Source organism: Oncorhynchus gorbuscha, linkage group LG03 (assembly GCF_021184085.1).
Source record: "Oncorhynchus gorbuscha isolate QuinsamMale2020 ecotype Even-year linkage group LG03, OgorEven_v1.0, whole genome shotgun sequence".
Lineage (NCBI taxonomy): Eukaryota > Metazoa > Chordata > Actinopteri > Salmoniformes > Salmonidae > Oncorhynchus > Oncorhynchus gorbuscha.
Genome location: NC_060175.1, coordinates 38,999,048 through 39,013,933, shown reverse-complemented (window position 1 = coordinate 39,013,933; position 14,886 = coordinate 38,999,048). Strand labels below are relative to the sequence as shown.

Here is a 14,886-nt window from a genome sequence, read left to right as displayed (position 1 = left end):
AAAGTGAGAGAGAGCACACAAAAGAGGGGGATAAACTCACTCAGGTTGTGGTTGTCTTTCTTCTGTCTCTCTTTGGCCATTGCACGGGTTTCTGCATTGATAAAAACAACAAGCAATGAACTAACACTGTCCCCAAAGTGTATATAGTGAGTGTATATAGTTTGGGGTCATAGAGAGTTTGAAAATCATGTTAGAGGCTCACTTTAACCAAATTCATTGAGATTTAGTTTATGCATGGATACAGTATTTCCCCCTAATCATTAGTTAATTAGCTTAATTTACAAATTGAATTCAAACTCAGCACAAATTACATTAAATCGTCCCCTCACTCTAGAGAAAAATATACCCCTGGTAGCCATGTATTTGGAACTATCTAATCTTTCTGGTTTTGGTCTGCTGGTTTCCATTCATTACTTAGCATCTGATTCAGACCTGGGAAACCAGGTGGGGAAAGCATTTGGCCTGCAGGTCTGTCTCTGATTGGTTACTATGTTTCTGAAAGCTGTAAATGTCTGAGAGCTGGCTGCTTGTTTGCTGTGTCTAAGCTGGTCTCTGATTGGTTGCCGTGGCTTTGATTGGTCCTACCCGTCAGCTCTCGTTTGATGGCCAGGTTGGCAGGGCAGGAATTGCTTGTCATGGCGATAGATTGACCGGTCATCCCAGGTCCCGTGTACACGTCCAGGTGACTGCTGGACAGAGGGAGCTGGGGAGGACACACAAATCAGTATGAGCACAACAACTTACATTTCACTCTATAATCTCAATAAGAGTATTTAGGGTGACTCTCTTTGTGAGATTGGAATCCAGGAGAAATAAGAGTATCAATACATTTGTCCTAGAAAATATTGTAGGGTTAAGGAGAGGTTATATGAATTACTAGTCAATTAATCTATCATCAAGTTCAATGAAGGATGGGTTCAAACAATGAACCAAGCACATCCTTTAAATGGAGAAACGATAGATACAGTATACTATCCTAAACAGACACCCTATTTTCAAGTCAGTTAGGACCCCACTTTAAGCCGTTGTGGTTGGGTGATCGCCTGATACACAACAACATTCAGGAAACCATGCATGAACAAAAAGGACAAACTCCTTTTTCCATCAAATTCACTGAGGAGCACGTAGACAGAGCGAGCGCGTAGACAGAGCGAGAGCGAGCACGCGTGCAGACAGAGCGAGCGAGCGCGCAGACAGAGCGCTCGCGCAGACAGAGCGAGCAGACAGAGCGAGCGAGCGCAGACAGAGCGAGCGAGCGCAGACAGACAGAGCGAGCGCAGACAGGCAGACAGAGTGAGCAGACAGAGCGAGCGCAGACAGAGCGAGCGAGCGCGCAGACAGAGCGAGCGAGCGCAGACAGAGCGAGCGAGCGCAGACAGGCAGACAGAGCGAGCATAGACAGAGCGAGTGAGCGTAGACAGAGCGAGAGCGAGCGAGGGAGAAGCAGTCGGTGTCTCATGAGAGTTTTATGGCATCATATTGTTGGTAACCCTGGTTAACCCTCTGAGCCAGATCAAACTTAGACAGAGCGAGCGAGCGCGCAGACAGAGCGCGCAGACAGAGCGAGCGAGCGCGCGCAGACAGAGCGAGCGAGCGCGCAGACAGAGCGAGCGAGCGCGCGCAGACAGACAGAGCGAGCGAGCGAGCGCAGACAGAGCGAGCGAGCGAGCGCAGACAGACAGAGCGAGCGAGCGAGACAGAGCAAGCGAGCGCAGACAGACAGAGCGAGCGAGCGCAGACAGACAGAGCGAGCGAGCGCAGACAGAGCGAGCGAGCAGACAGAGCGAGCGAGCGCGCAGACAGAGCGAGCGCGCAGACAGAGCGAGCGAGCGCGCAGACAGAGCGAGCGAGCGCGCAGACAGAGCGCTCGCACAGACAGAGCGAGCGCAGACAGAGCGAGCGAGCGCAGACAGAGCGAGCGAGCGCAGACAGAGCGAGCGAGCGCAGACAGAGCGAGCGCAGACAGAGCGAGCGAGCGCAGACAGACAGAGCGAGCGCAGACAGGCAAACAGAGCGAGCGCAGACAGGCAAACAGAGCGAGCGCAGACAGGCAAACAGAGCGAGCAGACAGAGCGAGCGCAGACAGAGCGAGCGAGCGCAGACAGAGCGAGCGAGCGCAGACAGAGCGAGCGAGCGCAGACAGGCAGACAGAGCGAGCATAGACAGAGCGAGTGAGCGTAGACAGAGCGAGAGCGAGCGAGGGAGAAGCAGTCGGTGTCTCATGAGAGTTTTATGGCATCATATTGTGGGTAACCCTGGTTAACCCTCTGAGCCAGATCAAACTTAGACAGAGCGAGCGAGCGAGCGCGCGCGCAGACAGAGCGAGCGAGCGCGCAGACAGAGCGAGCGAGCGCGCAGACAGAGCAAGCGAGCGAGCGCGCAGACAGAGCGAGCGAGCGCGCAGACACGAGCGCGCGCAGACAGAGCGAGCGAGCGCGCGCAGACAGAGCGAGCGAGCGCGCAGACAGACAGAGCGAGTGAGCGCAGACAGAGCGAGCGAGCGCAGACAGAGCGAGCGAGCGAGCGAGCGCGCAGACAGACAGAGCGAGTGAGCGCAGACAGACAGAGCGAGCGAGCGCAGACAGAGCGAGCGAGCGAGCGCAGACGGAGCACGCGCAGACAGACAGAGCGAGCGCGCGAAGACAGAGCGAGCGCGCGCAGACGGAGCGAGCGCGCGCAGACGGAGCGAGCGAGCGCAGACTGAGCGAGCGAGCGCAGACGGAGCGAGCGAGCGCAGACGGAGCGAGCATAGACAGAGCGAGGGAGAAGCAGTCAGCAGTCGGTGTCTCATGAGAGTTTTATGGCATCATATGCATAGACAGAGCGAGGGAGAAGCAGTCAGCAGTCGGTGTCTCATGAGAGTTTTATGGCATCATATTGTGGGTAACCCTGGTTAACCCTCTGAGCCAGATCAAACTCTATAAACACAGTGTGTTACATGTGTAGTGACTGGCTGTAAAGAGAAGATAGCAGAAGACCTCAGGCCAATATCACACCTGGAAAATACTGCCTCTAAACCTGCCTCTGCTCTGACATACACACAATCATCCCTTCTCTCTTATCTCTTATCTCTCTCTGTAAGGCTTGATTCAATTCAAGGGCTTTATTTGCATGGGAAATATGTTTACATTGCCAAAGCAAGTGAAATAGACAAACAAAAGTTAACAATAAAAATGAACAGTAAATATTACTCAAAAGTTCCAAAAGAATAAAGACATTTCAAATGTCATATTATGTCTATATACAGTGTTGTAATGAAATGCAAATGGTTAAAATACAAAACGGAAAATAAAACAATCAAAGCATAAAAGTAATTACAATGGTATTTGTTCTTCACTGGTTGCCCTTTTCTTGTGGCAACAGGTCACAAATCCTGCTGCTGTGATGGCACACTGTGGTATTTCACCTAATTCTTTGTGGATCTATGTAATCTGAGGGAAATATGTGTCTCTAATATAGTCATACATTGGACAGGAGGTTGGCCTTTACATTGGACAGGAGGCGGCCTTTATCAATAGCAAGTCTATGCTCACTGAGTCTGTACATAGTCAAAGCTTTCCTTAAGTTTGGGTCAGTCACAGTGGTCAGGTATTCTGCCACTGTGTACTCTTGTTAAGGGCAAAATAGCATTCTAGTTTGCTCTGTTTTTTTGTTAATTCTTTCCAATGTGTCAAGTAATTATCTTTTCGTTTTCTCGTGATTTGTCTGTCTGTCTGCGCCCTGGCCCCCCAATGGTGGAACAAACTCCCTCACGACGCCAGGACAGCGGAGTCAATCACCACCTTCCGGAGACACCGGAAACCCCACCTCTTTAAGGAATACCTAGGATAGGATAAGTAATCCCTCTCGCCCCCCCCCCCCTTAAGATTTAGATGCACTATTGTAAAGTGACTGTTCCACTGGATGTCATAAGGTGAATGCACCAATTTGTAAGTCGCTCTGGATAAGAGCATCTGCTAAATGACTTAAATGTAATGTAAATTTGGTTGGGTCCAATTGTGTTGCTGTCCTGGGGATCTGTGGGGTCTTTATGAACAGAGCCCCAGGACCAGCTTGCTTAGAGGGCTCTTCTCCGGGTTCATTTCTCTATAGGTGATGGCTTTGTGGAAGGTTTGGGAGTAGCTTCCTTTTAGTTGGTTGTAGAATTGAACAGCTCTTTTGATTTTGAAAAGCAGGTATTGGCCTAATTCAGCTCTCCATGCCTTATCTGGTGTTTTATGTTGTACATGGAGGATATTTTTGCAGAATTCTGCATGCAGAGTCTCAATTTGGTGTTTGTCCCATTTAGTGAATTGTTGGTTGGTGAGTGGACTCCAGACCTCACAACCGTAAAGGGCAATGGGTTCTATAACTGATTAAAGTATTTTTAGCCAGATGGTGCTGCAGACTGTTCTAGTGCCCTCGCTCGTTGATATATATGTTGAAGAGGGTGGGGCTTAAGCTGTATCCCTGTCTCATCCCCCGGCCCTGTGGAAAGAAATGTGTTTTTTGCTCATTGTAACCACACACTAGTTTGTGTACATGGACTTGATAAATTCGTATATTCCCCCCCCCCCCCAACACCAATTTGTATAGCAGACCCTCATGCCAAATTGAGTCAAAAGCTTTTTTTAAATCAACAAAGCATGACAAGAGTGCCTTTGTTTTGGTTTGTTTGCTTGTTAATTAGGGTGTGAAGGGTGAATGTGTGGTCTGTCGTACGTTATTAATTCCTAGCCAGATGTAAAATGTTCCTGTTTTGACTAATTTAATAGAGTGGGTTAGATCTGCTCTATACCAAATTAACATACCCCCCCCCCCGAGTCGCTTCCCCGTTTCACACCTGTCAGTTTGATGGATGGGACTACCAGCTCTCTGTAGCCTAGAGGGCAACCAGTGGGTCCGTCTCATTTATACCATGTTTCTTGTAGGATGACAATGTCTGTATTTCCAATTGCTTTGATGAAGTCTGGTTTCCTGCTCTTTAGGACAAAGGCAGATGACCTCATACCTTGTATATTCCATGATGAGATCGTAAAAGCTTTGTGTTCCATAGTGTCTAATGTTTTTGTGTGGTGTAGGCCTGGACCATCACAGTAGGTGTGAGCAGAGCATGTTGAGCATCTGACACATACCTCTTAGGTTGCAGGATGGGGCTTGGGCGGGTGTAATAGTGAGGGTCGGGCCTGTTGCTCTGCTCACAGCCTAGGCATGCAGTATGTACTCTTGTCATGTTGAGGTCATTGCCGCAGTGTGCGGGGGGCATGGGGTGGGCAGAAGGGTCATAGGTCTGATATGGGGGTGCCTATATAGGGTGTGTCCAGGGCTTGCTTGGGGTGGTCTTAGCTGGTTAGGGTGTGGCTGGTGATGCTGTGGTCTGGGCATAGGTCCTCTTGGTGCAGGTCTAGGAGGGGGTCTCGCTGGGCAGGGCGTCCGTTGCTCTGTTACTTCTGTGTGAGGTGCTTGGGCTACGGTTGAGGGTGATGTCCTTCAGAGTCCTGGCAAAAGTTGGGATTGCTGCCTTGTAGAGGTTGACCTGGTCATAAAGACTGTTCAAGTCCAGGGTGGAGTGGTGGGCCAGGTAGACAATAGGTTGAGGTTGACGCTCAGTCTGGCAAAATTCTTGCATTCACCTGCTGTCTGGTTCAGGTCAGTCTTTTTGTGGATTCTCTGAACCCATCTGTAACCCAGCACCTGTGTGGAAGACTAGCGGTGTCCTCTGTATAAGTTGTGTAGACGTTGTTTAACTTCTGAAGCAGTCCCTATGGCTACTACTAGTCTACTTCCCTCATGAGGAATTGGTGATGAAACGTGCTGGTTTACAATAATAGAAAAACTTGAGGATGTGGTTAAATGTCTATTCTACAATACTAATGAGGCTTGACAGATAAGAGAGCCAGATACCTTATCATTGAGACAACTGAAGTGCAGCCAGGTCTCTCACACACATAGTAAAACTACAGGCTGTGGACCGAGACCTCAGATCCCATCATCAGTAGGGTCTTACTCTCCTTTGTCAAACCAGGGACATGCTGTTCAGTTAGGTGAAACCCTCTCCTCACCCCTTCCTCCCCCTCTCTCACACAGAACACTTTAGTCTCAAACCACTGACTCTTGCTGTCCCCCATCACCCACACCCACACACCGAGCACGAGAAACTATCCATTTAATAACAAACCCTCTCTCACACACACATTCAGACCCAGGTCAGTCATGCTTACTATTCTCTCTCTGTGGCATTTCCAAGATCTCCTTAAACTCCCAGATGCTACTGAGTTTTCCGCAACAATCCTGGTCACAGATTAGCAGATGAGTTTCATTCATTAGGGGGAAAACTCTGTGTTTAAGAAAAGCTAACAAGGCGAGAACCTCCAAAAACAGAGGAGATGTGTAAGGTAACTAACATTAGTCCTGAGGGATCTCATTATACACATCTCAGACAGAGCGAGACCAAGAGAAAGAGAACAGCAGAACTATTTAGAGGCCTGTATATTAAATCAGACTACACCAAACTAAAAATACAAGCACACCTGGGGCAACATTGTAGCAACCACCATCAATAGTCCCTCCAGAGAGCTGCATTCATGCATGGAGCCACTATTACACACACTATACCACTGTCCCTGTGTGCAAATCAGAGTTCCATATGGCTCAACTTAGCTCCCTGAGAGCCAATCAATAGAAAAATAACAATCTAATCAATGACTAGATTGTGTATCATCACACACACTGAGTAATCAAGAGCCAATCAACTGAAGCATGAGCACCAAGAGATAAACCCAGAGAACACCATTCTATTCCACTCAGACAGTGCACACACACACACACACACACACACACACACACACACACACACACACACACACACACACACACACACACACACACACACACACACACACACACACACACAGGGGCTGAGGGAGCTGGGCCAAAGAAGGGAAACAGAGGAGGCCAGCAGCGACTTTCATGCTGGACAATTAACATCCTATTGTGTGTCTTATCTCTTATGGCCGAACGTGTCCCTCACTGGAAGTTTGCCCACAGTGGTAGGGCTCAGCTCAACCGCTACCATTTCAAAGAGCTGCTCCCTCTCAGCCTCCATCACCAGCCCCAGGCGGCCGAGAGCTAGGCTCATCCCCTAATCAGAGACCCGAGGCTGAGAGTTAGAGTTGACGCCCCCTGCTCCGGCTCCAGCCCTCACCAACCCAGAGGGGGGTGCAGGGGGGCATAAACTCTCCTAACTAGCCTGCCTCAATACTGACCAAGATGGGCAGACAAAACACACAAACCTTGTATTCCTCAGCCACACATAGATCACACACACACAGTAAAACTCAGACTTCTTACCCGTTGGATCTGTTCCCCGTCTATCATCTCCACGATGGCATACGTCTTATTCATCTCCTTCATCCTTCCTTCTGTGGGTCTGTGCGCTCTCACTCTCTTACGCTGTCTCTCACTCTCTTACGCTGTCTCTCACTCTCTTACGCTGTCTCTCACTCTCTTACGCTGTCTCTCACTCTCTTACGCTGTCTCTCACTCTCTTACGCTGTCTCTCACTCTCTTACGCTGTCTCTCACTCTCTTACGCTGTCTCTCACTCTCACACACTCTCTCTCTTACACACGCTCTCTCTCTTACACTGCTCTCTCTCTTACACACGCTCTCTCTCTTACACACGCTCTCTCTCTTACACACACTCTCTCTCTTACACACACTCTCTCTCTTACACACACTCTCTCTCTTACACACACTCTCTCTCTTACACACACCCTCTCTCTAACACCTACTTGCTCACTCACTCCAGCCCTCAGAGACTAACCTCCGTCTCACCAAATCCCTCTCTCTTCTACCCTCTCCACACCGCTTAAGTGAACTTTCCCCTAACTGGACTTTCAGCCTGTTTTTCCCTCTGACAAATGACCCTCATCCCCTGTTCCCCTCCTCTCCTGTGCCTCTCCCTCCTCCTCCTCCCTTTCTGAATGCCTTGTAAACAAGTTGAACTCTAACTGGCGGTGGTTTAATTGTTAATTCGGAGCCATTCCTTTAAACACAGAGCTCTGTGCTTCTGCTCTAAGATGGACACTCTTGGACCAGTGCATTTTCTTAGGACTACGAATGCCTATCTTGGTCTCTGAAACCACAGCACTTCACGTCAATAATTTAAATCAATTAAAAACTTAGATTCCTTTAAGCCAACTGAAGGTTTCCCCTGAAGCCACTATAGATCAGCAGTTATTCATTAAACACTGAGGAACAAACAGCCACAGGCCAAATGCCCCCCAGTCAACATCAAATATCAGCCATTTTGAAGCTTGGGAAGTTTCATGCAATAGCAGCAACAACAACAATAACAGTAGCAAAACAGCAACAGTAGTTTTAAGATGGGACACAAACACACGGAGGAGCCTGTTGCTAAAGGAGGGATTATGAGAAACGGAACAAAGAGTCTTTCTCCTCTCAGAGTCACAGCCTCAGTCCTGATGAGTCGGCATAATCACCCCATTGACTCACACAGGGAGGGGCGGACGTGGACCAAAAAAGACAAGGGGGTAAGACAGGGGTTAGAGGTAGATAAGGATAGAGGGATGAGAAGGGGGACAGGGGGACACAGACTCAGATATTTCACATTAAAATGTATGTCCAACAAAAATCAACGACTGCAACGTTAAGAAACGCGCAAGGAGGACTTTTAACAATATTCACTTAATTTGACAAAGACACTAACATGAAGAACGGTTTGTCATGTTACCCAACTTTACATAGGCACTGTTCTTCATGTTAACGTCTTTTTGTAGAATCTTCAGTGGAAATTGTTAAATGTAGTCATAGTGCATAGAGTTGTATGGGTTTGGTTTGGTTTGACGTACATTTTAAAGTTAAAGATCTGAGTGTCAGTGTCACCCAGTTACCGTGGAATTGCCCTAAAATATAAGTCTTATCTCAACACCCATTCACGTAACCTACCTATTCCTTTACGTAAGCATTTCAACCAGTTCAAGTGTTCAAAACCCTTCACAATCCCACCCAGGTGAAAACGCCGTTCTATAGGTCCGGAGTGGCTGTATGGTTTAATACTTACAGTATTGGACGTCTGAAGAGGGTCAATATACTGCTGGATGTCATCATAGCTCGACTGCATGCTGATGATGTCATCGATGACCTCATCCATCTGTGCCAACAAAGAGGGATATTTTAAAAATATTCTTCTACATTAATATACATTTAGATCAGTGACACCAGAGAATATATTCAGACAGACTAAGGCAGCCATGTTGTGCATAGAGAGACAATCAACTTTATTATCACATAAGAGGCGTTTCTTACAGATACTGTAGGTGGTGGTGGATAAAGTGAGTTTCCTATATAATATGGAATGCATTAACACTGAAGTGTGAAACAGCTCTCTGAAAAATGTGTTAGAACAGACAGGAATAGGAAGTGAGAGCATCAACTCGGCTGAAAACCGGATTCCGTCCAGCAGGTGGCGTTTGTTTTTATTGTTTCACCCACCATGCAAGGAGTTTTTGTATGGGGGTCAATGAGAGAATTTCAAATTTGGTCAACAAAGAACTTAATGGATTATTTGCTACGTGAGGTTCATTCAGACATTTTTATCTAATAGAAGTTTCGTAATGCTTAAGTTGTTACGAGCGTACTGATACAAGTAGGACGTGTCATCCCGGCAACTTTGAGAAAAAACAGGTCATATTGGAGTTGTCTGGAGGTGGCTATGCATATTCATGGCATGAGGCAAGTAGCATACCATCTCTCTCCATTGAATACAGGCAACCGCCATCTCGAGACAACGCCAATATGAAGTGTTTTTTCTCAAAGTTGCCGTCAACAACCCTCATTGAATATTCAAAAAAGGATTACAATAATGAGATGTATCCACCAACCCAAAGAAAGGATAGGAGGAAGCTAGACAGCCCCCCGTGCCACTTTGTGGACCACAACTCCCATTGTTTAGGGCGGAGAGACCTGTATCGTGTCAGTATATCCATAATCTTTGGTTAAAATTAATTATGACAACGGTCACACTTCATTTGGATAGTCCCGACTTTCCATCTGTAGATGCTCTTAAGATGGTCATACTATCAACAAACTATCTGTGGATAAGCATCTACTTGCTTATCCAAGGCTAGGTTAAGAATAAGGGTTAGGGTAAGGGTTAAGTTTAGGGTTAGGATAAGGTTATGGTAAGGGTTATGTTTAGGGTTAGGATAAGGTTAGGGTTATGTTTAGGGTTAGGATAAGGTTAGGGTTAAGTTTAGGGTTAGGATAAGGTTAGGGTTAGGGTTAGGGTAAAGTTTAGGGTTAGGATAAGGTTAGGGTTAGGGTTATGTTTAGGGTTAGGATAAGGTTAGGGTTATGTTTAGGGTTAGGATAAGGTTAGGGTTAGGGTTATGTTTAGGGTTAGGATAAGGTTAGGGTAAGGGTTATGTTTAGGGTTAGGATAAGGTTAGGGTAAGGGTTATGTTTAGGGTTAGGATAAGGTTAGGGTTAGGGTAAGCGTTATGTTTAGGGTTAGGATAAGGTTAGGGTTAGGATAAGGTTAGGGTTATGTTTAGGGTTAGGATAAGGTTAGGGTTAGGATAAGGGTTATGTTTAGGGTTAGGATAAGGTTAGGGTAAGGGTTATGTTTAGGGTTAGGATAAGGTTAGGGTTATGTTTAGGGTTAAGGTTAGGGTTAGGGTTAGGATAAGGTTAGGGTTAGGGTAAGGGTTATGTTTAGGGTTAGGATAAGGTTAGGGTTATGTTTAGGGTTAGGATAAGGTTAGGGTTAGGGTAAGGGTTAGGATAAGGTTAGGGTTAGGGTAAGGGTTATGTTTAGGGTTAGGATAAGGTTAGGGTTAGTAGATAGTCCATCTGAAGATGCACTACAGACTATCCAAATAAAGTGGTAATATGATGACTTGTACAAAACACTTATCATTAACTTTTTATTGAACTTTCATTGAACACAATAAGCTTATCCTTCAACCTACAATATTACACCTTGGTTGGACTGCAACATACAGTACGTAATGGGCTATGTTTCTCTCTAACAGGATGTGAAATAGGTAACGTAGAGATGCGGTCTTAAGGGCAGATATTCAGGAGGCGGCAGAAGGTTCTGTTGCAAAGGTGTCCATGTTTATTTTTAGTGTCCAACACTGATAGCCGGCGATGAATATTTACAAGATAGACAATAGACTTACTTGTCAAACAAAATAACTGCACTAAGCCTAGAACAGGCTTACGCTGTAGCTTCCATAGCTATTACAGGTTGGGGGTAACCAGGCTCAAGCAGCCTCCCCACTGTCACCAAACCACCCAGAAATACCAAAACTGGCACTTCTATCCTCTAAGCCCCTCCCTGAGATATATCCATGTCCAATGACAAGTAATCACATAACTGGTACACAAATGTTACTGGTTTACTCATAATGACCCCATTACATACATCCTGTCTAAAAACAGATGTGACCACATTCATGTACACCCTGTTAAACAGTCATTCTTACATAAATGGAACCGGCGAATGACGGCAACCCAGTAACATATAGTGGTGCACAAAGGAGTGCACGCTCCTGCCAGACAGGACACAAGGAGCTCCGACACAACGTGGGAAGTATGAACAAAGGAGTGCACGCTCCTGCCACAGACAGGACACAAGGAGCTCCGACACAACGTGGGAAGTATGAACAAAGGAGTGCAGGCTCCTGCCAGACAGGACACAAGGAGCTCCGACACAACGTGGGAAGTATGAACAGCGGAGTGCAGGAGTGCAGGCTCCTGCCACAGACAGGACACAAGGAGCTCCGACACAACGTGGGAAGTATGAACAAAGGAGTGCAGGCTCCTGCCACAGACAGGACACAAGGAGCTCCGACACAACGTGGGAAGTATGAACAAAGGAGTGCACGCTCCTGCCACAGACAGGACACAAGGAGCTCCGACACAACGTGGGAAGTATGAACAAAGGAGTGCACGCTCCTGCCACAGACAGGACACAAGGAGCTCCGACACAACGTGGGAAGTATGAACAAAGGAGTGCAGGCTCCTGCCACAGACAGGACACAAGGAGCTCCGACACAACGTGGGAAGTATGAACAAAGGAGTGCACGCTCCTGCCACAGACAGGACACAAGGAGCTCCGACACAACGTGGGAAGTATGAACAAAGGAGTGCACGCTCCTGCCACAGACAGGACACAAGGAGCTCCGACACAACGTGGGAAGTATGAACAAAGGAATGCATTAACAGAATGAAACAGAGTCTCTAACTCGTGAGTGTTATGATGATTCTGTGCACAGAAACATCGTTTCACTCTGGAAGGTTAGAGACAGGAAAATAACCACAAATTTGTGTCGAACCAGTTACACAAAAATAACTTTCCATACAAAAATGTCCCTCCCGAACTGGGCATGAACTATAAACAGTAGCTTCCTGCTTACAAAGGAGCTGAATAATAATATAGTCATGTGCAGTATCATTTTTCTAGAAGGAAATAGCAAAATGCACAAGAGAAATAGCACACTATTTTAATATAGGGCCTAATGGCAGATTAGACCGTGTGCATAAATCCACATCGTCACAGAGGAATAGAGCCTTTCAGCTCAGCAGTGTTGGTTAACTGTTCTGTGAACTGATCGGAGGTTAAGGTTAACTAACGGTTCTGTTGTTTGTCTCTTGAAGTTGTGGGATGCACTTCTGAACTCTGCAGTTGGTGGTCTGCTCAGGTCTGTAGAAGATGCTGGTGAAGTTAAACTGCATGCGTGTGTGTGTACCAAAGTCTGTGGGGTTCAAAGGGCCTTGCAGTGTCTGCTATCCCCTGTCATTCGTTAAACTCTAATTACTTTACCAAGGCCATAATGGAGCATTTAAAGTGCAATGACAATCAGAGCAAGTTAGTCTCAGTTAGCTAACACAGCGACCTTTGGGTGACACCTTTATAGAGCTGGCCATGAGTCTGTGGATGCCACCGAGATCAATAGCCAGTCTTCATACACATGCACTCTCACACGCACACAAAAAGCAGAGATTTTAGAGGTGACATTGGCTCAGACCCAGCTCCCTCATAACAAGATGCAATAAAGTTATGATGTCTCCATAAACTGAAGAACATAACGTAATCTCTAAACCATATCTATATACAGGCTGGTAATCAAAGTTGAATAGGAGATATTGCAGGGTTATATATGTCAAATCCCACACATTTCTAGGATTTATGGACCAAGGAAATGTGTACATGCTTTATGACATGTCTTGTTGACATCAGGTCAAAGGCCCTCAGAAACACAGTGAATTACAGTACAACACTTTCTCAGATTATCACAGCTGAGACAGGTTTTTCTGTTAGTCTAGACGTGACCTTTGGTACAAGAGCGTTTTCAAACACGCGTTTGTGTTGAGTGTGCAAGAGTATATCCGCGATGTAATTGTGTGCAACTCTTTTTGTGTGTAAAATCAAACTTGATTTGCCACATGCGCCGAATACAACAAGTGTCGACTTTACCATCAAATGCTTTACTTACAAGCCCTTAACCATCAGTGTAGACTTTACCATCAAATGCTTTACTTACAAGCCCTTAACCATCAGTGTAGACTTTACCATCAAATGCTTTACTTACAAGCCCTTAACCATCAGTGTAGACTTTACCATCAAATGCTTTACTTACAAGCCCTTAACCATCAGTGTAGACTTTACCATCAAATGCTTTACTTACAAGCCCCATCAGTAACCATCAGTGTAGACTTTACCATCAAATGCTTTACTTACAAGCCCTTAACCATCAGTGTAGACTTTACCATCAAATGCTTTACTTACAAGCCCTTAACCATCAGTGTAGACTTTACTATCAAATGCTTTACTTACAAGCCCTTAACCAACAGTGTAGACTTTACCATCAAATGCTTTACTTACAAGCCCTTAACCATCAGTGTAGACTTTACCATCAAATGCTTTACTTAAAACCATGTGTAGACTTTACCATCAAATGCTTTACAAAGCCCTTAACCATCAGTGTAGACTTTACCATCAAATGCTTTACTTACAAGCCCTTAACCATCAGTGTAGACTTTACCATCAAATGCTTTACTTACAAGCCCTTAACCATCAGTGTAGACTTTACCATCAAATGCTTTACTTAACCATCAGTGTAGACTTTACCATCAAATGCTTTAACCAACCATCAGTGTAGACTTTACCATCAAATGCTTTACTTTTAACCATCAGTGTAGACTTTACCATCAAATGCTTTACTTACAAGCCCTTAACCAACAGTGTAGACTTTACCATCAAATGCTTTACTTACAAGCCCTTAACCATCAGTGTAGACTTTACCATCAAATGCTTTACTTACAAGCCCTTAACCATCAGTGTAGACTTTACCATCAAATGCTTTACTTACAAGCCCTTAACCATCAGTGTAGACTTTACCATCAAATGCTTTACCATCAAATGCTTTACAAAGCCCTTAACCATCAGTGTAGACTTTACCATCAAATGCTTTACTTACAAGCCCTTAACCAACAGTGTAGACTTTACCATCAAATGCTTTACTTACAAGCCCTTAACCATCAAATGTGACTTAGACTTTTTACCATCAAATGCTTTACTTACAAGCCCTTAACCATCAGTGTAGACTTTACCATCAAATGCTTTACTTACAAGCCCTTAACCAACAGTGTAGACTTTACCATCAAATGCTTTACTTACAAGCCCTTAACCATCAGTGTAGACTTTACCATCAAATGCTTTACTTACAAGCCCTTAACCATCAGTGGACTTTACCATCAAATGCTTTACTTACAAGCCCTTAACCATCAGTGTAGACTTTACCATCAAATGCTTTACTTACAAGCCCTTAACCATCAGTGTAGACTTTACCATCAAATGCTTTACTTACAAGCCCTT

At 45.7% G+C, this 14,886-nt stretch overlaps 1 protein-coding gene across 6 annotated transcripts in view; it reads right to left on the bottom strand.

The window, feature by feature from the left end:
- tfeb (transcription factor EB) overlaps positions 1-14,886 on the bottom strand; it is a 118,422-nt gene that overhangs the window by 31,190 nt on the left and 72,346 nt on the right. For all 6 annotated transcript variants that reach the window (XM_046342486.1, XM_046342491.1, XM_046342487.1 and 3 more), the window contains 3 exons: positions 9,064-9,153; positions 586-703; positions 41-91 (listed from right to left, as the gene is read on the bottom strand). In XM_046342486.1, the coding sequence (XP_046198442.1) occupies positions 41-91; positions 586-703; positions 9,064-9,153 (259 nt within the window). The remainder of the gene's footprint in view (positions 1-40; positions 92-585; positions 704-9,063; positions 9,154-14,886) is intronic.